Source organism: Ursus maritimus, unplaced genomic scaffold (assembly GCF_017311325.1).
Source record: "Ursus maritimus isolate PB19 unplaced genomic scaffold, ASM1731132v1 scaffold_8, whole genome shotgun sequence".
Classification (NCBI taxonomy): domain Eukaryota; kingdom Metazoa; phylum Chordata; class Mammalia; order Carnivora; family Ursidae; genus Ursus; species Ursus maritimus.
The window spans coordinates 77,025,624-77,047,858 of NW_024426996.1; the positions used below are offsets into that span (position 1 = coordinate 77,025,624).

The following is a 22,235-nucleotide window of genomic DNA, read 5'->3' on the forward strand; positions in this document are numbered from 1 at the left end:
GGAATCTTGTTCCTGGATAGGGTCTGTGGTTGAGTCAGGTCAAGGTCATGACGTAGGAACGGGGATAAAGCTGAGCACTGGGGACTCGCTATGGAAGCAAGTGGGCACGTTCCCAGGCCGGCTGCTGACTCAGTCGGGAATGTCTGAGTAAATCCCATGGGTGCCAGGGAGAAGGGACGCCCATCTCTGGACCCTCGCCCGGCCCCTCAGGCTAAGGGACACATGCTTTCTCAGCAGATTTGTTGGACATAAACCCTGAGGCCTCACGGGGTGTTATCTCTGGAGTACCTGTTCATGCCCTCCGGCCCTCAGAAGGCCCAGCCACAGGCTCTCATGGAGACTCGAATGAGGGCAGGTGTTGACAGACAGTAGAGAAGAAACTCATGCTACGAAGTGACTATCGCCACCCAGCAGGTCATCGGTCAGTGGCCTCCCCATTCTTACCACCAACACATGGGCCCGTCTATACCGTCTGTGCAGTTCTTTGCCTACACCCTCACTCTCCTGCTCTGGCTGCCAATGCCTGGAAGCCTCTCCTTCCATCCCCTGCTCCTGCTAAACTGTCAGTTCTCAGAACTCTGCTGAGGAGCCCCTCCTCCAGGGAGCCCTCCCTGAAGCCCCTCCTACTGGCCTTACCGCTCCATCCCCTGCTCTTAATACAATGGCAAAATAGTACATCAGGCTCCGTTTCACCAAGGAGTTTGCCTAATCGATGAATAAAAGGTCTCTACGAATGCCGTGAAATCACCTCCACCCATTGCACTCAAGAGAGAACACTGGATTTTGTAAAATCTAGTCTGCAGAGGGTTACAGAAGACATAGGAAACACTTTTTAACTCCCCAAGTAAGTGAGATCTGTTTATCCCTGGTATAAAACAGGATCCTCGAGGAAGGTGTATTTATAATCTGTCGAGGGGACTCTGGGTGGAAACACAGTCACCAAGGCTCATGAGGATACATGAGCATCCTGCTCAGTCTATGCAGACGAGTGGGGCCAACCTGGACCCCAGCCCATCCTGTTCCCCAGGAGGCAGAACGAGGCACAGAACCCAGAGTATGGTACCCAGGGCCGGGCTCGGGCACAGGCACCGGCCTCAGGCTGAGCCCACTACTCTTCCCTGGAACTCTTGCCAAGCCACGGGGAAGCCTTCCGCTACGTAAGTATCAGCTGTACGGCTCCCAAAAGACTCCCAGGAATGCGGGAACCAGAGGAAAGCAGGGCCAAGGCAGAAAGAGAAAGGTTCAGCCCTGGCATGCCGAACCTCTGGAGCCAGCAGCAGCCGGGCCTGCCAGGCTCAGCTGTAAGGCCACTCAGTTCTGTTTCTCTTAGGTGAGTTTCAGCTCAATTCTGTCACCGGTGCAGTGGCTGAGTGACCGCCAGGTGCTAGTCCAGGGAACCAATAAATATGTCACCCTGAATATAACAGAGACTTCCCAGATGTGACTAAATGAAGGACCCTGATTTAAGCAAATCGCCTGGATTATCCGGGTAGATCAGAATTGTAATCCCAGGTGTCCTTCTAAGAGGGAGACAGAGCGAGAGCTGAGATGCAGAAGAGATGAAGGCCACGTGACCACGGAGGCCAGTAGCTGGCGAGCTGGCTCTGACACGGAGCGAGGGGCCAGGGACCAAGCGCAGCGGGGATGCTGGAAGAGAAGCCAACATTCTCCCCAGAGACCCGCAGGGAGCACGGCCGTGCCCACACCCCGACTTCAGTCCAGCTACACTGATTTTGAACGTGCCCTCCAGGACGCTAAGAGAATAAATCTGTTGTTTTAAGCCACCGAGTTTGTGGTGATTTGTGAAAACAGCCGCGGGAAACCCACACACCTGCTCACATGCACATTGGGGATCCATTCGGCAGCCCCCTTCGGGGGAGAATGCGGACGGGCCACCTTACCCTGACTCCTGCTCCGGGTGCGAAAGCTCAGCCAGCGGCTGGAGGGGGCCGCACGCTGCCCTTGCTCTGCAGGTCCGGGGGTAACGTACGTACTTGCCCCCGGTAGCACATGGGCAGAGTGTGAGGGAGGAGGAAGCAGGGGGGCAATGGCTTTAGGGTCCGATTCTCTTTCAGGATCAAAGCAACGAAAAATGAACCCAGAGAAAAGCTTACCTTCCGTCTTAATGCCAGAGCTTTCCAGGCTGGGCCAAATCAAATGGGCCAAGTCCTAGAAAATTCAAATGGCGAAAGTCACTAACGAGGAACATGCTTGTAAGAAGCGACTGCAAGTCACTTTCATAAATGGCTCACACAGAGAGGAGTTGCACTCTTACCCAGAAATCTGAAACAAGTTTTTCTAAGTGAGCCCTCCCCACCAAGAGCTCAGGATTACCTCCTCTTTCCCACAGAGGCCAGCAACCCAGTCATGACTGCATTTGGGGAAGCTGTGCAGGAAGGCAGCACCGTGGGGTCAAAATTTCATGTACTCAGATCTGAGTTCGAATCCCAGCTCTGCTTCTCACTAACCCTGTGACACTGGCTGAGCCTCCAGCCTCTGCGTTCCCAAGATCTTGCAAGTTCCTATGGAGCGGCTCATAAAATACCAGATAGGGAGTCCAGACAGCTGGGTTCTAGCTGCAACTATTCCCTTGCTGTGTGTCCTTAGCCAAGTCTCTCAGCCTCTCTGAGCCCCAGATCCTCATCCAAAAAGCAAAGACCTCAAAGCCTCCTCCCAGCTTGCTTCAGCTTGCTCAGTGATGAAATGTGTCCAAATGGGGCCTAGCCAACTCTCCCAGTCCACCCTGTAAAATAGTGGGCCCGGGAAAGGCCCAGATCTTCCTCCTAGAAAATAATAATCATAATAACAATAATTTTAATTTTAATTTTAATGATAAAGCTGCCCTGGCTGGAGCCCTCGAAATGGGCTGGGTCCCATGCTGTGAACTCTAGCACAAGAACAGTCTTCAGAATCAGCCAGGGAAATGTCATTCTCACTTTACAGCAAAATTCCCACACACAGGTAACGAGAACTCCCTGCAGGTTCCACAGGGGAGAAGAGATTAGCTTTGAACGCGTGGAGCCCAGCTCTGGATGTGCTGGTTTGTACATAATTGAGGGAGAAAGGGTGAGCACAGAGAGTGAAGACCATCATTCGGTCCCAGCTGGGGACCCAGCCCGAAGCCTAGTTCCGATGGCTGCCGTTGGGACAGCCCTCACCTGGGCAGGACACCGTGGGGTTGAGCGGGAACTGCGTGGCCGCTGCCTTTGCCCACCTGGAAGGCTTTTCCCCTGTCTTTGCTTGTGCTCACACAAGCCCGTTCCCTTGGCCACCAAGGGCCATGTGTTTCAGACCCAGTACGTGGAGGCCCCCAGGCCCCCAAACATCCCAGGCTGAAGCGGCTCTCCTGGGATGACATAAGCCAGCTTTCCAGGCTGCTCGGAGGGGCCCAAGTGAGGACACAGACAGAGAAGGTAGAGAACAAGCCAGACCCAGCCAGCCTGGCACAAGACCCATGCCGGAGGTCTTCCTGCCTTCCTCCACGGTGACCTCATGGTACTCCAATGGAATCCCCTCTTCCCTCGACCCCCATGTAGACACTTGCCCAAGGGTCCCCTCTCTCTCTTCCCCCACGTGGCCCCTGTGCGGCATGCCTCCCTCCTCCAGGACCTGTGGGTCCAAGCAGCTTCTGCCCCTTTCCCGTGCCTCTCCATGGCACTCTTCCTATTCCTGTCCACACCTGATTCGTCATCCAAAAAACCCTTTTTAGGAAACACAACGCATAGGGGCACACCCAAAGGGGCTGTCGGTAGGATCACAACGAGGTATTCGTACACGCGTGTTCACAGCGGCACCGTTCACAACAGCCAAAAACGCAGAAGCAGCCCTGGTGCCCTTGGACAGATCCGGGGAGAAGCCAAACAGGGTCTTAAAGAAAGGACATTCTGATACCCGTTATCACATGGACAAACCTGGACGACATCACGCTCAGTGAAATAAGCCAGTCACGAAAAGACAAATGCTGTAGGATTCCACTTCTGGGAGGTCCCTGGAGTCATCAGATCCAGGGATGGAAAGAGGGGTGGTGGGCGCCGGGGGCTGGGGGAGGGGACCGGGGGATTGAGTGCTTCATGGCGACAGAGTTCCCGCTTTGCCAAGATGCAGACTTCTGGACGTGGATGGTGGTGGTGATGGCCGCACAAGAGTGTGAATGTACTTAGTGTCCCTGAACCCTACACTCCACGATGGTTACAATGGTAAATTTTAGGTTATGTGCATTTCGTTGCAATTACAAATACGAATAAATGGAATAAATAAATAAAGCAGATCTATGTTGACCTAGAAAAAACGTTGATTCAAGTGAAATCACTAGGTCTCAAAACTATAATATCATCCAATAAAAATGGCTTTTTACATTTCAAATGTATGATTGCGTAGCTAATAATTGTGTTTACAGGGGCGCCTGGGTGGCACAGCGGTTAAGCGTCTGCCTTCGGCTCAGGGCGTGATCCTGACGTTATGGGATCGAGCCCCACATCAGGCTCCTCTGCTGTGAGTCTGCTTCTTCCTCTCCCACTCCCCTGCTTGTGTTCCCTCTCTCGCTGGCTGTCTCTCTCTGTCTAATTAAATAAATCTTTAAAAAAAATAATAATTGTGTTTACATATCAGTGAAATATACATTTATTTATACACAGTCATTTTTATGTGTACACATATTTTACCTACACACATTTATTTCTATGTTCAACAAATATAAGTATATGTAGAGATTTAATAATAGAGTTCATATTAACTACATACTTAATGAATAACTATATGTTTAGCAGTATGTGACATAATATATCATGACCACTTGAAAAGTCTAGAAAGAGGTTCAGAAGTGTCAGCCTTGGTGGCCTTGGGGACAGGAGTGGTGCCCCTGCGGGCAGGGAAGGGAGGCCCCGTTCCTTCATGCCTTCTGTGCCCTTTCCTTTCCTACAACGCACGTGTCCGTGTGTCACAACAAAGTAACACAGACTGAGCAAGGGGACCCATGCCACAGGGCCGCTTGGCAGGCCTGTTTCCTTGGGGTCTCTGAGGGCCCTCACACCTGACATGAGGTGACCCAGAGTCTCCCTGGACAGCAGTGTGTGGCCAGCATGGCCACTAGTTCAGAAAGTGCCTTCCACAAGGCAGAAAGAGGCACCTCTTCCTCGTCCGTGAGACGCGGTTGGGACACACTGGTGTGGACGGAGTCAGTCTTTGCTGTCATCTGGCAGGAGACAAATCTCATGATAACAGCACACATCCGGGCTGTGACCTTCTCCTCACCAGCACAGTACGGAAACGGGGAAAGGGGCGTTTTCTGGCGGAGAAACCCGACCACCGAGACTGCAGCCAGGAGGCCATGGTCGACGCCAATGGCGATAAACCATATTGGCAGGATGTGCCCAGGTAAACCCCAGGAGACAGGCCCTGCGAAACACCCGACAGGATCCTCAAAACGGCCAAGTTTCATCGGAAACAGAGAAAGTCTGAGAACCCGGCACAACGAAGAGGAGCCTAAGGGGTATGAGGACTAAATGTAACTCGGTGCCCTGGATACACTCCTGCAACAGCAAAGGGCACTAGGTTAAAAAAAAAAAAAAAAAAAAAAAAAGGAAGTCTGAATAAACTATAATCTATCCATGTGAGTCCATTAACTACCACAAACATCCCACACTCACGCTAAGAAGTCGGTAACAGGGAAAAGCGTGTGGGGTTCGGGGCAGATACACAGAACTCTGTGCACTGTGCACTCAATTCTTCTAAAATCTAAAACTGTTCTAAAAAAGGAAAGCCTATTAACTTACACAGTATGTATTCAGGAGGTCTGGAGGGAACGGTGGCTCCAAGGTGCACCCCACACCCACACAGCGGCATCTCTACAGAATCCCTGCCCCTGGAACTTCCCACCCATTCTCTCAACCAGCGTTCACTGCATGGCAGGCTCTGCGCCAGGCGCCACAAGGGTCGCAAAGCAGACCCGGCTCCTGACTTCGCCAAGGGATGATGGTCTCCTTACAACAGATATTTCCACTCGAGAGGAAGGGGCTGGTTCCAAGGGAACAAATAACCCACGAAGGCCTTCGGGAGCCCCAGGTGCCAGAGGCCCTTTGCTGTGCTCTCAGAGGTCTCACTGGTTCCTGGGTGTCACCAGCCTGGAGCGGGGGTGCCTCTCTGGGGGCTCCCCGCCCACACGAAGCAGCCTGCTCTCAAAGAGACCAGGCTCAGGTGCCAGCCAACAGCCCCTTTCAATGCTCGGCTTTCCCCTCCCTGGTTAGCCCTCTCTCCAAAATGGCAGCCCCTGACAAGGTCACCATGACCTCTACCAGGCCCTGTTCAACGGCCAATTCTCCATCCTCACTGCACACCGCCGGCAGCAGCATCCCATACTGAGTGCATTTACATCCCGTTGCTGCTGTAACAATCACCTGAACCTGATAGCTTAAAGCAACACAGTTATTACTTTAGAGTTCTGGAAGCCAGAAGTCTGACATAAGTCTTAACGGGCTAAAATCAAAGTGGAGGCAGGGCTGCATTACCTCCTGGAGGCTCTAGGGGAGAGCCCGTGTCTTGGCCTTCTCCACCTTCCACAGGCCACCCACGTGCCTTAGCACAGGGCCCCTTCCCGCACCTTCAAGGTCAGCAACAGGCTGTCCTTACACTGCATCACTGTGACGTTCTTCCACTCCAACTCTCTCTTCTGCCCCCTCTTCCATGTTCTGGGGCCCTTGTGACTACATCAGGACCACCAGATAATCCACGATAACCTCTCTCTTTTAAGGTCAGCTGAGTAGCAACCTGGATTCCACCTGCAATGTTAATTCCCCTTTGCCAGGTAACCTAACACTTCACTAGTTTAGGGGATCAGGACATGGATGTCTTTGGGGGACATTAGTCTGCTACCACTGAGCCCTCTCTCCCTGAAATGTTCTCCTCCCCTGACCTCTGGGTCACAGTCTTGGCTCCCTTCCTGTCACACTCGCCATCCGTGCTCATCTCCCTTGTTGGATCTCTCCTTCTTCCTGCCCGGCCAAGGGCTCTGGGCTTGGTCCAGGCCTTTGCCCTCAGGCTTCCTTCTTCCCAATCCATACTTACTCCCAAGGTGAGCTCAGCCATTTCTACGCTGACCGCTACTCGGTGTAGTCCAGCTCCCATAGTTCCAGCTCCAAGCCCTCGCCCAAATCTAGACCTGCCCATCCCACACTCTACTGTACGTGCCCCCCTGGCCAAACTCAGCAAGACCAGAACAGAATTCCTGATGGCCCCATGAGGTTTCAGCATATTAGCCAACGGCATCTCTAGTCTTCCATTGCTCAGGCCGAAATCCTTGGCTTCATCCTTGACTTCTCTCTTTCTCTCTCTCAACCCACAACCGATCCCAACAAAGCCTACCAGCTCCACCTTTGAAATACATAGGAAACCCCACAGCTAGCAGCCCATCATTCATCACCCTGGTCCAGTACTCCTCCGTCTGGGCCTGGTCTCCCACCCGTCTCCTCTCTCGCTGCCACTTCTGCCCTTGGCTCTCTATCCTCACCCCTGCCACGGGGTTGCTTTAAAAGACGAGCCACAGTGCATCACTTTCCGGCTCAAAACCCACATGGCTCAGTGCATCACTTTCCGGCTCAAAACCCACATGGCTTCCATCTTACTCACAGTAACAGCCAGGATTCTGAGCTTAAGCCATGGGGCCTTTCCTGATCTGGCCCCTCCTCACCCTCCTGGCCTCACCTCCTCTGCCCCCTCCCTTGCTGCGGCGGTCCCCAGGCCTCCTTGCTGGTCCTGGACCACACCAAGCACATCCCGCCTTTGGCCTCTGGCCTCACTACCATGGCACTCCGGAAAACTCTTCCCTTGGACATGGCCTTGCCCTCCCTCATTTCACCCAGGGCTCAGTTCACCTGTCACTTCCTCAAAGCACCCTCCCTGACCACTCAACTAGAGAGCGTTCACCGGCCTCTCTCCCAGTCCCACTCTGCCCACCGTACTTCTCTCTGCAGCCCAAACCACCACCTGCTACAGCATAGATTGGCACCACTGTTTACTTCCTTCTCCTGCCCCAAGAAGGCAGATTTCTTAAGAGAGACTGCCTTGTTCTCTGATATCCCAGCACCCAGAACAGAGCCTGCCACCTAGAAAGCCGTCCCTGAACACCAGAAGTGAATGGCTGACTCAGAGGCTCTTGTCCACTCAACCCTTCACAGCCTTCTCTCCTTCCAGCAAACTTCCGACAGAACTTTCCACCATGGTGAGAATGTTCCATAGTCTGGGCTGTCCAATCTAGCAGCCTCTAACACATGTGGCCATTAAGCACCTGAAATGTCTAAATTTAAATAACCATACCTGGCTAGTGGGTCCTGCGCTGGAAAAGCATCTCAGGCCACATGGGAAATGGTTGTAGCTGCCTCTCAGTTTACCCTTTGCAAGAAGGAACAGATACTAAGTTTACACTAAGCATGGATCTTCAGGTTTTCAAAGCACCTCCTGGTTAGAGCCTGGGGACAAGTGTCTACCAGAATGTTCCGGTGCTGGTTTCTCAAAGAGGAGAGCAAGTGCAAAGCAGGCCAGGTGAGTAGGCTCTAACATGGAGGCCTGAGAGAGAGCCTAGGACAGGCTAGGGGGGAGGGGGTTCTCTCTGGGCCAGGTTTTCTCCTCTGCAAAATGAGCCAGACACATCCCACTTCATGAGACAGGAGCATGTGAACGGTCCCTGTGAACACATTCTGACATGGGACTCTATTTTAAAGCTCAGTAAATTGACAGAGTGTTATTACTTAGTCTTCTCTAGTGAAAATCTATTAACAGAAAACGAACAGAATCTCCTTTAAAGATTTACAGATTAAAACTCTGTAGCAAGTGTAGCAAGGCCTTGGGGCCTGCAGGTAGAGAACCCAACAGGACTAGGGGAGCCAGGCCCTGAGGGAGGGCAGGGAGGACCCCAGGGCTGTGAGGGGAGAGGCCATACTGAACAGGGCAGTCCTGGGAACAGAAGCCTAGCTCTGCCAGGAGTGGGTGAGAGGGGGTGAGGGCTGGGGAGGGAAGTGGTCATAGGTACTCCAAGGACAGATCACCCATCCTGGACACCAGCCATGGGGAGGGGGGGGAATGGGTGGGGCAGAGCACAAATTAGGGAGTGGAGGAGACTCAGAAGAAAAAGTCACCAAAGGTCAGAGGCTAAGTGATGGGCACTGAACCTGGGGGCTGGGGTGGGGGTTGTGGACATCCCAGCAGACTTGGAGGAAAAGGCAGGAGTACTGGTGGCCAGCTTTGGAGGAAGGGGCAAGGAGAATCTAGGGAGACAGCCAGGGCTCTGTGCCTTCCCAAATTTGGGGCCACAGAGTCAGGGCCGGATGGGAAGTGGATAAATTCAGCAACCAAGAGTGTGCAGTCAGGAAAACTCTAGCCAGTGATCCCAACTGTTCTAAGAAGGGCTACACTCGAGGCTTACTCACCTCTGCAAACGCCGTGCCTACTGGAACGCCCCTACTTCTCGCAGCCACCCGCAGTGTAGACGCCGCAAAGGCTTACAGACTAGGAATCGGATGCATAAGAAGCGAAGCGCCTGGCCTAGGTCACAGGGGTTTTAGGATTCAGGGCGAGATTCGACCCGGGGGGCTGGCAAAGTCCAAGCCCGCAGCCAGGGCGCGGGGCTCCACCTTTCCTGCGACTTTGCGGGCCTGAGCGCCATACACTAAGGAACACCCGAAGCATCCTACTCAGACCCTACCATCCCTCCGATAATCTCCCCAACTCGAAGGGGCCTCCCCACCGCGGGTGTAGACCGAGCTCAGCCGCCGGGGTCCTACAGGAGGAGACTGGGGACGGGCCCTCCTTACCTGCGCGGACCGCTCGGGCCCCGCCCCGGGAGCCGCGGGGGGATCCGGGAGGGGCTGCCCGCCGAGGGGGCGTCCGAGGAGACCCGGGCCCGCGCGGTGCCAGCCTTGGCCGCCGGGCCCAGCGGGCAGCGCCAGGACGGCGGCCAGAAGGCTCCAGGCCAGCACCCACGTGGCGCGCCCCGCGGCGCCGGCCGAGCCCATCGCCCCTCTGGACCTGTGACCCCAAAGTGGCGGGCGCGCCGGAATCGCCCGAGCTTCCGGACCCCAGGCCCGCCCCGCCGCGGAGCATGCTCAGTGTAAGCCGCCCTGGAAAGTTTTCTGGAGCGGACTTCGGCATCTGGGGCTAGGAGGGCGGGGAAGAGCGTGGGAGGGAGGGAGCGAGGCCAGGGCCACACTTGGGTTTCCTCGCGCCCCGCCCAGGGCCTCAGCTCCACCCAAATCGGATTCAGGTCGGGTCACTCCTCCGCTCCCAAAGATTTCAGGGCTTCCAAGTGCCCCTCCGTTGATGCCTACCGAGCTCTCAGCTCAGAACCACCTCCTCCTGGAAGCCTTCCCTAACACACGCACACATGGGTGACCCCGGGCTGAACCCAGAGCCTGCCCCAGACCAACCAGCCCCTTATTAGAAAACTGAGAAGCATTTAGAAAGGCAGACCCATGAGTGCTGGAGAGCCCAGAGGGGACAGGACAGCGAAGACCAGCTGAGAGGGAGACTGGCGGATCTAGGAGCCAGAGGGAAAGGCCACTCTCACTTTCTATGGGGTTTAGTTCAGCCAAATTTGCGCTCCTACTGCCTGAGCCCTTGCTGTGGAGTAGCCCCTGCACCTGCCCAGGTACCCAAATAGGTAGTCAGGCCAGCCACTGTGGGACGTCTCTGGGGAACCAGAGAGAGGGGATTTGGTGTCTGAAGCCAGTGGGCTTGAACTCTGCATGGGGGTAGGGTTGTGCCTCCCAGGGGAGATCGATCCTGGGAGGAGGCCAGATAGAGCAGTTTCTCTGCTTCCACCTGCTTACCCTGAGTCCTCAGCGACCTGCTCCTTGGGGAGAAGGCTCCTGTCTTCAGGCGGCAGCCTGTCATGCAGTGTCAGGCCAGGAAGTCTGGCACCTGTCAGTTCTTTCTCCCCCAACCCCTCCAAGGACAGGCCCTCCCTGATTCAACATGGACAAGGCAGTGAGGTTTGAGACTCTGAAAATTTATTAGCCAGGCTTCCCACCAGCGGTACACTGTCCTGGGGGTACCTGGCAGAATGCCAGGAGTGAGACAAGGCCAAAGGCTAGATGCTAGCATGTTGCTGGACCCTCAGTTCTATTTGTCACGAGTCATTTAAAGGATGATTTTAATACTCAACTTTGTAATAAAGTAAAATGCAAAGAACTCTACATTTTTCAAACTAAATTCTGAATATCCAAAGAAATAACCAGTATAAAAAACAAGAACTTCAGGTTATTGTCCCATACACATTCCCAGAAGCCTTGGAGGTGCTTCAAAGGAAACATTTAAGCAGCAGTGAGTAGCCGAGAGGGTGAGTCCTGAAGCCAGCCAGACACAGCTGTTAATACACTTACCCCATTTCCTGGTTGCGAGACCTCGAACGAGCAACTTCTCTCTAGCTGTCCGTTTCTTCTTCTATACGAAGTAAGTCTGAATAATAGTTCCCATCTTGCCCACCTGGAAGGTTGATGAGGTAACGATATAAAAACTAGAAACTTGAGGGGCACCTGGGTAGCGCAGTAATTAGGCGTATGCCTTCGGCTCAGGGCGTGATCCTGGTATTCCGGGATCGAGTCCCCCATTGGGCTCCTCCACTGGGAGCCTGCTTCTTCCTCTCCCACTCCCCTGCTGTGTTCCCTCTCTCCCTGGCTGTCTCTCTGTCACATAAATAAATTAAAAAATCTTTAAAAAAATAATAAATAAAAACTAGAAACGAGATGGCCATCCGGAATAAGGATACAAATCTCTTCTCTGGTGAAGTGGATCCGCGTGGTACTCCTACCCTGGCCCTCATAGGGATTTAAGGTCCAAAGATGTGTGTGTGGGCGGGGGGGGGAGGTTCACTGCTGTATCTCCAGTACGCAGGACAAGAGCTAGCCTCTAGTAGCTGCTCAGTAAATGTCTGCCCAAGGAAAGAACAGATGCTGAATTCATCTGGTTGTTTATCTCCCCCACACAGCCATGAGATCCCCAACGTCTGGACTTTGGTTCCTTGCTGGCCTGGAGCTGGTTCCATCAGCAGCTTGTCTGTAAAGGCTGAGTGAATGCATGACCACGCAAGGTCTCGTACTTAGGAGGGGCTCGGTGTAACAATCTCTCTACACATCATCCTAGAGGAAAGTATTGACTATTCATGGAAGAATAGGATTAAAACCGAGTCTTCAGGCTAACAAGTTCAGAGGCGGTGGCGGACTGTGGGGTCCAAAGATGGCCAATTGGTACAGGTTAGGAGCGGGACAGGAGTCGGACCCTCATTTGGTCCCTTAGCCGCTCTGACCCAGAGCTTCCTCACCAGAAAGATGAACAGAGAATAGTTCGCCCCCCTCAGAGGGCTGTTGAGAAAGTTAGACATCATCAGGCTAAATGCTTAGCACATCGTACACGGTCAGTAAACTTAACCGAGGACACCCTCCCCCGTGGCCGAGGGACCCCCCCCCATGCCTTCCCGGGAAGCTTAGAGGCCCCGGGGCTCCTCCGAAAGGTCCTTTGGCTGAGCAGCGCGCCTCCCGCCAGGCATGCTCAGTGCAAGGACAGGCCGGGGCGGGGGCGGCTCGAAGTTTCGGGCGGAAGACCCAGGCTCCTCCCTCCGGCGGGGCCGCGCCGGGAAGGGGGACCGGAGCAAGAGGCAGGAGAGCGCGCAGGCCGGAGAAGTCGGCGGAGCGCGCCGCGCCCCTGCCCGCGAGGGCCGCGAGTCCGGTGTTGCCGAGCTGGCGGGGACGGTGCTCCTGGCGGCGGGCCGGGGTGGCGCGCGGCGGCGGGAACAATGCGGCCGACCCGCCGCCTGAGCGCCCCCGATGGCCCGCGGCGCGGCGGCCTGCGAGAGCGACGCGCGGCTGCCGCTGGGCCGGGACTCCGTGCGGCCGGCGCCCGCGCTGCTGGCCCCCGCGGTGCTGCTGGGCGCCGCGCTCGGCCTCGGCCTCGGCTTCTGGCTCGGTTGCCGCGCCGCCCGGGCGCGCCCGCGGCATCAGGTGGGTCCGCCGGGCGGGTGGCCGGGTGAGGGGCGCGCGCGGGCCTCCTGCGCCCCGTCGGCGCTCAAGCGAGGTCGCGGGCGTCATGCGCACCGGCTCCTGCCCTGGCTTCCCCTCTGGCCCAGGAGGGGGCTGGAGACCGAATCCAGAGGGGAGCGGCGGAGTGACGGGAGCGTACGGGCCTGGGGTTCCCCAGAAGTAGCTGTTCTGTGCGACTCCGCTGTGCCATCACAGACAGCCGCTAAAGCCTCCCCAGGCCTCTGTCTCCTCATCTGTGGCACCAAGGGTCTGGACTCGCTGTTGGCCGAGGGGCCCTGCTGAGCGCGGTGGACAGGAGGGCTGTGATCCCCACCCAAGCCCATTCTGCTGCTTGCCCGCGTGGGTACCTACTAGCCCATCCAGTCCCAGCTGCTACCCTGGCATGCATTCATGCATTCATTCACTCTTACATCCCTGCAGTAAAAGTGTGATGATCACCCCTGCCAGCCACAGCCCTGTGCAGGATAGACCCTGCCCTTGCTGCTGGAAGTTCACAGTCTCCAGAAAAGGCTAGATTGCAAGTGAACATTTGACTGTAGCACGTGCTGGGGAGTTTGGTGGTGGGAAGTGATGGTGCGGGCTAGCACTCCCAGAGTGCTGACTGTGTGCTGGGCACTGAGCTAGACTCTATACCGGAATTAGCTCACTGGATCCCCAGAACAGCTTTGTGAGTTTGTTCTATTAAGGACCCCATTCTGCATTTGAGGAAACTGAGGCGCAGAGAGGTTCAGTGACTTCCCAAAGTGACAGATGTGTGTCTAAGCCCAAAGTCACTGTGTTCTCCATGGGTAGCAGTGGTCACAGAAGGGGATTCATGGATGCTTCACGTGAGTGTTGTTACAGAAACGGATGGTGTGTGGAGATGGTGGGCATACAGCGGACATTTGATCTGTGTGGTGTAATCACTGTCTTGGGTCCTTGCTACTTTGACCTTGTTGAGGGCTGAGGTCCGATAGGATCCGAGATGAGGCGCGTGGTCTTGTTCCCTGCATTCCTGGCTCAGGCGAGAGGGAGACAAGTCCAGCAGATGGGAGTGGGACTCTCTCATATTGCCGCTGACTTCCGGGGAGCGTGTTGCTGGAAAGGCGTGATAAAGCTTGAAGGCAACTAATATAGTGTAAGATGCTTGTAGGTCAGTGAGGTTGTCATATCCCATGGTGGTTAAGGGACACTGAGAGACACTTGTGTGAAGAGGAAAGTAACAGGTGCACAACCTTTGCTGGGTGCCCTGTTCCGAGCTGAGTGTTTGTGGACTTTTGGTTCTCTATTCCCACCCCAAACCTCTGAGTCAGGGAGCTGTCATTATCCTCACTTTCCAGAGAAGGAAGTCAAGGCTCCCCAACTCTATTCTTGATCCAGGGTCACGTGATGAATAAATAGTAGGGCTGGATTTCAACCCCAGTCTGTCCGAACCCCTAAATCGGGGCGTTTAGACATCTGTCACCTGGTGAGGTAGCAGCTGGTATCTGTCTTAGTCTCTTCAGACTGCTGCAGGAAAAATACCATAAACTGTGCGACTTATAAACTACAGAAGCTTCTTTCTCATGCTTCTGGAGGCCGGAAGTCCAAGATCAGGTGTCGGCACGGCTGGGTTCTGGTGAGGGCCGGCTTCTGGTTGCAGACTTCTCACTGTGTCCGTGGAGAGTAGAAGGGTCGGGGAATCTCTGGGACCTCTTTGTAAGGGCACTCAGCCCTTTCAGGAGGACTCCACTCTCAGGACCCAATCCCCTCCCAAAGGCCCCACTTCCAAATGCCATCACCTTGGGAGTTGGGATTTCAACCCAGGAACGGGGAGTGGGGCACATGCCTTCAGACCGCGACGGTGGCCCATTTCACAGCTGAGTCAGCTGGGGCTCACAAGGGTTAACCAAGCTATCCGAGATTGGGCCGCTGGTCAGTAAGAGCTGCACTAGTCCCGTTGAAGGTCATGATGGCTCAGCCATAGAGGGGGCTCTGGCTTCATGGTCGGGCTGACAGGATTTTCTGATGATTTGGATGGGACCTTAGCAACAGCCTTCTTTCTAAGTGGACTTCTGTCCTCCTCTCTTCCCTAAGTGTCTTTTCCTAAAATGCACATCCAACAATTTGACTCCCTGGGTTAAAAGCCTCCAGGGACTCCTGGTTGCCTACATATTATATTCCATTTCCTAGCGTAAGGAAATGGCGCATAGCTGGTTGCCCTTCCCCGGGGCATCCAGCTGAACACGAGGAGCCTTGCGCCCCAGAATCTCCTTGCTCCCCTGATGCCTCTCCGCTTCTGAGCCTCCGTCTGTCTGTCTGCCCGCTCACCCTTCGGGATGCAGAGATGCCCATCCAGGCTGGATGAGGTAATTCCTCCCTTATGCACCCTGGGACCTCTGTTCTCCTCTGATCCACGTCACCAAGCTCATAACTGGGCATTGTGCCACTTTTTTTTTTGTTGCTTTTTTCCTTTTCTTTTTATTTCATCTTTAAAATGTTTTATTTGCATCGACGTTACACATGCACATCAAGTATTCATTTACTGGCAGCAGTGCCCCACTCGCCACGTCCCAGAAGCCACCTTGTCCAGCTCTTTCTGCTGGCTTTTTGGTCATTTACTTTCCTTTTGTAAATAACCTGCTTACTTGGCTTTTCCCTGCATTTTTGGCTTTTGGCATAGCACTGTGGACTTGGGAGTGGTTCAGCTCTCTTTTGTCCTCCTTCATAGGCACACCCACCCCAGCCACCACCGCCTTCCCGCACCCCGCACCCCCGCCCCGCCCTGCGTGGCCATCGTGCATGTTTGGTTAAACCAGTATTCGGTGTTTCCTTTCTTATGATTCTGTAAGCACTTTTCACTGTAATTCAAGGATCAGCTACGATTATGATTATTTTCCTTTTTGTCACTGCATTTTGTTTTCTCTAAAATTAACCGTTACCCGGGTTTTTTTTTCTCTCCATTAGCTTATATTCTGTGTACTTACTCATTTAACGCCGGCCTCCCCTCCATTTCTATACATTTTTTTCGAGACGTTTGAACGCATTAAGTATTTGATCAATTTTATCTTCTTGCAAAACACCTCTCCAGAAAACCTCTCACCTGCTCCAGTCTGAGTTGGTTGCTCTCTGGACCACTGCTACTCTCAGTTGGACCAGACCAGCAGCACCAACAACAGCCCCTGGGAGCCTGTTAGAAATGCTAAGTCCTGGGCCCCACCCCAGACGCACTGATGAGAATCTTTGCAGGTGGGGCCAGCAAGCTGTGGTTAAGGAGCCCCTCCAGCGATGTGTTTGTTCGCCAGCTTCGAGAAGCAGCTGCTGTAGACTTTTGCTGTCACCAGTGGGACCTCTCAGGGCCAATCACACTGCAACTTTGTCACCTCCCCGGCGTTGCATCCTCTTTTGGGGATCCCCTCCACTGTCTTTCTGGAATCCTTTCCTCATTTGGGTGGAGCACAGCCTCCTGGATCTTCCTGAGAAAGAGATGGAGGAGACTGTTTTTGAGAACTTCTGTGTCTGAAAGTATCTATGCCCTTCCGTCTTTATTCTTAACTTGGTGAGAGTCGTTAGGTCATAGAATTCCAGGTTGGAAATAATTTTCCCCCTGAATTTTGAAGGCATTTTTCCCATTGTCTTCCAACTGACGTGGTTGAGGTGGAGAAATAGGATTTTGTTCTGATCCCTGATAACTTTGTTTTGTTCCCCTGTGGAATCTGGAAGCATCTCTTCTTTGTTCCCAGCATAGGAAGCACACGGGGATGAGGGTTGGTGGCGGTCGATGGCCCTCCTTGGGCTGTGCATTCAGGAGGCCCTGTCAATGTGCAAACTCACTCTCTTGAGTTCCTGGAGGATTCTTTTCCTTTTATATATTCTGTTGCTTCTTTTGGGAACCTGTCTCATGTTTTGGTTGAATTGGCCTTCCTTCTTTTCTGTTTTCCATCTCTTTGTCTTTTTATGCCCTTTTTGGAAGGCTTTTCTCACAACACTTGTGTTGAGATTTTCACATTTTTCATTTTCGAGCGTGCTGTTCTGTCCTCAGGGTGTCCTATGTTTATGTTGCCCTGTTCTTATTTTGTGAGTGTAACCTCTTCTCTTGGCTCTCTGAGGATATTATAGTTGTTTATTTGTTTTAAGGTTTCTTTTCCCTATACACTGTTTCCAGCTTGCTTTTTCCTGTTTGTTTGGGGGTTTCTCTTTCATATTAGAGTCTGTCCTCAAGTGACTGGCGACCCTTGGCTTCCTGGTTATTTTTAACTGGGGAGGAAAATAATGATGCTCCTCCGTGGGGTAGATGAGGTTTATCTCCTGGAGTCTCTACCATAGGATGATCTGATTGGGTCCTTCCCTGCAGAACCCTTGTAGTGGTCAGCCAGAGCCGCTAAACAAACCATCCCTAAATCCTTGGCTTCATCATCTGCTCCTCTCCCCTGTACCCCAGACTGGTGCAGCCACAAGGGCTTCCCTGGGCATGCTGTGCATGCTTCTGCCACAGGGCCTTTGCACTTGCTGTACCCTCTCTGGAAAGCTTGTCCCTGACATATCTGAATGGCTTGCTCTCTCACTTCCTTCATGTTTCTTCTCAAATGTCACCCTGCCCAAGAGACTCTCCCCCTCCATTCTCCTGTCCTACATCTTTTTTCTCTCTGTCACTTACCACCACTGACTTACTACGTATTTATTCTTACATATTTATTTATATCTCTCTTTTGTCGCTGGAACATAAACTCCACGAAGGCAGGGGCTTGTTTATTTTGTGCTAATTTACTCCATTCGAAGTGACTAGAATAAGCCTTAATGCTTAGTGTTGCTTCGTAACAGTTGCTAAGTAACTCCATGACAAAGCGGCCGTGTGTCTTCAGTATAAAGATTATATCTGTGAGCAGCCAGAGGAAGGGCTTGATCAGGATCTCTGGCGTAATGGGATTCAGAAAGAGTTGATCATTACGATCTACGGAATCACGGGCAACAGAGAATTAGCAAATACGGAAACATTGCTCCCAGGGGACACACAGGGCTAGGTTTCTGCAAGACTGGCCACAACATCTCCGTTAACCAGCCAATGCGTAGCCTTGTTTGATGGGTGTTCATGTATAAAGACACCCTATTTAATACATGTCATTGATGCATATGTATTATATATGTGTTATATATATGTGAACACACAACATCACTTATCCAACACGTTTTCTCCACGAGGCGCACCAGCCTTCTCGCCCTTGGGAACACCGCCCAGTACCTAGCCAACACTCAGGAGTCATTTTAACCAACCACATCAGCAGCAGAGAGCACAGACAGGTGGGAGAAGAACGGCATTAACAGAACATGAAAGGGACACTGGTCTGCGGTAGGAGAGCTGACCCAGGAAGGCAGGGCGTCACCTTGCTGGCTCTGCGTTAGACACGGCACGGCAGGCAGCTCGAATTTTCACCACTCCGCCCGTGCCCAGGAATGACCACAAAAGCACCACAAGTGTTGATTTGGGGGGTTACAAATAAATTTCGGCAAGTAAGCGAATTTACACATACAGAAGCTACCAATACCAAGGATCAACCGTGGTTCATTTTACAAACCGCTCTATAATGCGAGGGTACCTAAAATATTTTCTTAAAATCATCTGATGGCATTATGGGAAATAACAGGAAAATTACTATGTATGTCCATTTCCCGTGTTCAACTCTTACCCCAGGGAGCTCACAGGCTACCAGGGGCCCCTAACCCAGAAGAACAATGGAGTGACCTTTGACCCAAGTGTGGCCTCCAGGTCCTGAGGTGGGGAATGGGGGTGGGGCTCCTCAGGGAGCTGATGCCTGAACAATCTCGAAGGCTGTGTGGCTGATCCCGGGCGGGGTGGGAGGTGTGACACTACACGCAGAAAGCCAGGCAGAGACACAGAGATGAGCACACGCTGGGGGCGAGGGGGTGGGGGGTTGATGGCTCGAGTCCCAGGAGCACTGGACTGACCGGCTTCGATGTGTTCTCCCCACCCCCACCTTTGGATTTTTAGAAAGACGACGCTCAGAGTCTGCTCAAGAATTTAGAGTGTAACGTACAGGACCCCTCGGAAACCGGCTCCCCGTCCAGGAGGAGAAGGAGGAGAGAAGCCCAGACGTCGAAGGAGGAGGCTGCGGACGTAAGCTGAGTGTTTGGGTTTATCTCCCGAGTCGCGTGTTGGGTGTCGCATGTCCCACCTGGAAGGGCGGATGCCACCCAGATGAGCCCCTGACACATTTCCTGTCCCAGTTGTCTTCTTTTCTGCCGTATGATTCACATGTGGCAAAATGCACAAATTTGAAGTTTACGGTTGGATAAGCATATACTTCTTTGTAACCAGTACCCCGATCTGGAAGCTTCCGTCACCCCAGAAACTTCTCCAGTGCCCCTTTCCGGTTTACCCTCCCACATCTCTGCCCCCCACCCCGCCCTGCCCCTCCCAGAAGTAGGCAGTGCTGGGATTCCCAGCACCAGGGTGGTTTTGCTGTTCTAGGATTTCACATCAGTGGGGTCCTGTGCTTGGTGCTGGGATTCCCATCACCACGTGGTTTTGCTGTTCTAGGATTTCACATCAGTGGGGTCCTGTGCTTGGTGCTGGGATTCCCATCACCAGGTGGTTTTGCTGTTCTAGGATTTCACATCAGTGGGGTCCTGTGCTTGGTGCTGGGATTCCCATCACCAGGTGGTTTTGCTGTTCTAGGGTTTCACATCAGTGGGGTCCTGTGCTGGGTGCTGGGATTCCCATCACCAGGTGGTTTTGCTGTTCTAGGGTTTCACATCAGTGGGGTCCTGTGCTTGGTGCTGGGATTCCCATCACCAGGTGGTTTTGCTGTTCTAGGATTTCACATCAGTGGGGTCCTGCGCTTGCTTATATCGGCATTGCCGCAACGTCCCGCTTTAGAGACTCACCGTGTTGTTGCACGTATCGATAATCCATCCCTTTTAATCGCTCGGTCCACCGCGGGGATATAGCACAGGGTGGGGTGTTTCCTGCACTTGGCTCTTCTGAATAGGGCTTCTGTGAAGGTCTGCGTGTAAGTTTATTTGTTTTCATTTTGTGTTATTTCTTTTGAGTGAATGTTGACTAAATACCCAGTTGTGTGGGCTCTGGGCCTCTTGACGGACATGTTAAAGGTGGATTCTTCTTGGTCCTTCCTTGCTGGGCTTCGCCCTGTCCGTCCTGAGCCTGCGTGTAGGGCATCACTGTGTGCGTGAGCTCCATGGAGAGAGGGGGCGTTTCTTCCAAAGGTGTGCTATTTCTAGACACTTGCTCCTCCCCAGAAAGTCCCATGGATCCTGGTCATTTAGCCTCAATTGCCCAAAGGTAAATATAGATATTTAGGTAGGTGGATAGGTCGGTAGACAGAGGGAGAGAGCTGGAGGGTTCCTGAGAAAGGGGAAAGGTTTTTTCCTGTTTTTGTTGTTGTTTTAGCCCTAACCGAGTGCCAGGCGTTTTCCCACGTGTCACTTTTGAGTGATATGAGCACTGGTGTGAATTACCCCCATGAACCTCTCTCAGCAGCCCCACGAGGTAGATCTTACTTATACTCCCTTCGCGAGGGTTCTGGAGGCTGGTTTCCCTTACACAGTCTGGTGGAAAGATGAGCCGCCCTCGCCGGGCTGGCACAGGAACCCAGAGCCAGAGCTGGAGCGAGCTCCTGGCACATAGGTGCTGTGTGTCCAGCCCGTGCTCCCTGCCTCTCTGTCCCCAAGTGCCTATGTCTCCCTGTGCGTCTGCATGTGTGTGTATCGGGGAGGCTCTCTATAGGTCCCTCTCTCTCTCTCTCTCTCTCTCTCTCGTGTCTCCTCCGCGTGTGTGTCTGTGCGGCAGGTGGGTGTGTGATGTCTCTCTTTCCCTCATCTGTCTCCCTCTGTCCCTATCACCCTGTGTTATCAAAACCCTGCTCACAGCAATTAAAGCATTCGGCTACACAAAAACATGTACTGTGGTCATAACAGTCCTCTTTGGCCAAAATGTGGAAACCCAAGTGTCCATCAGCTGGTGAATGGCTCAACAGAATGTGTTCTAGCCATATGATGCAATACTCTTGGGCCATAAAAAGGAAAGAAGTCCTGAAACTCACTACAACATGAAGGGACCCTGAAATATCACGCTAACTGAAGGAAGCCCGTCCCAAAAGACCACATATTACAGGACTCCATTCATACGGAATGTCCACAGCAGGTGCACTGATGGAGACAGAAAGTGGGCTGGTAGGTACGTGGGGGCGGGGGGGTGAGAGAGGAGAGACAGAGGTGACCACTAACGGGTATGGGGTTTCTTTCTTAGATGGTAAAAGTGTTCTAAAACGGATTGTGGGAATAGTTGCACATATCTGTGAGTATACTGAAAATTAGTAAATTGCACCCTTCACACACTTGAATTGCATGAATACAGCCCTGCTCACACAGCAGGCGGCCTTGGAGGTGGTGAAAACACACTGGCTCGGGGGGCCTGGCGCCTGGATCCCAGGAACCCAGCCCTGTCACCTGTTTGCTGTGTGATGCTGGGCAAGAGACGACCTGTCTGAGCCTCCGGTTTCTCGGCTTCACGATGACAGTAATGATGCTGGCCTGAGGCTCACCCACCGGTTGACTCTGTGAACATTCTGACTAAAGGACAAGTGTTCATTGGTGTTTCCAGGGGAGCCAAGTCCTTCTGCCTCCCCGGATACCTCGCTCATGTTTTTACCTGGTAATGTTTTACCTGTTAACCATTTAGCGACGCCAGACAATGCCCAGGATCAAGCTAATCATTGCCAAGAGCCAAGTTAAAGATCTGCCTGTTCCAGTGACTGGCTTGCCAGAAAGCCCTGCCTTCTGCAGACCGAGCTTGTCAGGGAGTGTTAGCCAGGCCTGATTTTGACAGGGTGAGCTGAGCTCTAAATTCGACATCCCAGAATGCATGGAAAACCAAGGCATTTGTGGTTCGCGCCCCTCCTTGCCCAAACTTTATTTTGTTAAATAGCTCGCATCAAGTCAAAACCAAACAGAAAATTCCAGAAGGCTCTCCAGTGTGCCACGGCACAGCCTTGGTTCTCTTCATCGCATCCTTTTGCTCTGGAGGAGGGAGCGGGGAAGGCTCCTTCATGGACGCCTCCGTGCACTCACTGAAAGAACGCCTCTACGTTGATGAGCGAAAGGCCTTTTCTTTTCCTGCAATTACGCTTTCACCAATTTTCTGAATAATTGCATTGCTTCAGCTGAAGAAGTTTTACATGGTAGGCTCGCACTACAACCAATTTTCTGTATAATTGTATTGCT

General features: G+C 53.1%; 2 protein-coding genes across 2 annotated transcripts in view; one reads left to right on the top strand and one right to left on the bottom strand.

Moving 5' to 3' along the window:
- EVC2 (EvC ciliary complex subunit 2) overlaps positions 1 to 10,001 on the bottom strand; it is a 117,997-nt gene extending 107,996 nt beyond the window's left edge. Inside the window, 4 exon segments of the mRNA XM_040624923.1 lie at positions 2,115 to 2,169; positions 5,251 to 5,394; positions 6,291 to 6,398; positions 9,801 to 10,001. Coding sequence (XP_040480857.1) covers positions 2,115 to 2,169; positions 5,251 to 5,394; positions 6,291 to 6,398; positions 9,801 to 10,001 — 508 coding nt within the window.
- Positions 10,002 to 12,806: 2,805 nt separating this feature from the next.
- Positions 12,807 to 22,235, top strand: part of EVC (EvC ciliary complex subunit 1) — a 62,776-nt gene continuing 53,347 nt past the window's right edge. The window contains exons 1-2 of the mRNA XM_040624924.1: positions 12,807 to 12,980; positions 18,985 to 19,110. Coding sequence (XP_040480858.1) covers positions 12,807 to 12,980; positions 18,985 to 19,110 — 300 coding nt within the window. The remainder of the gene's footprint in view (positions 12,981 to 18,984; positions 19,111 to 22,235) is intronic.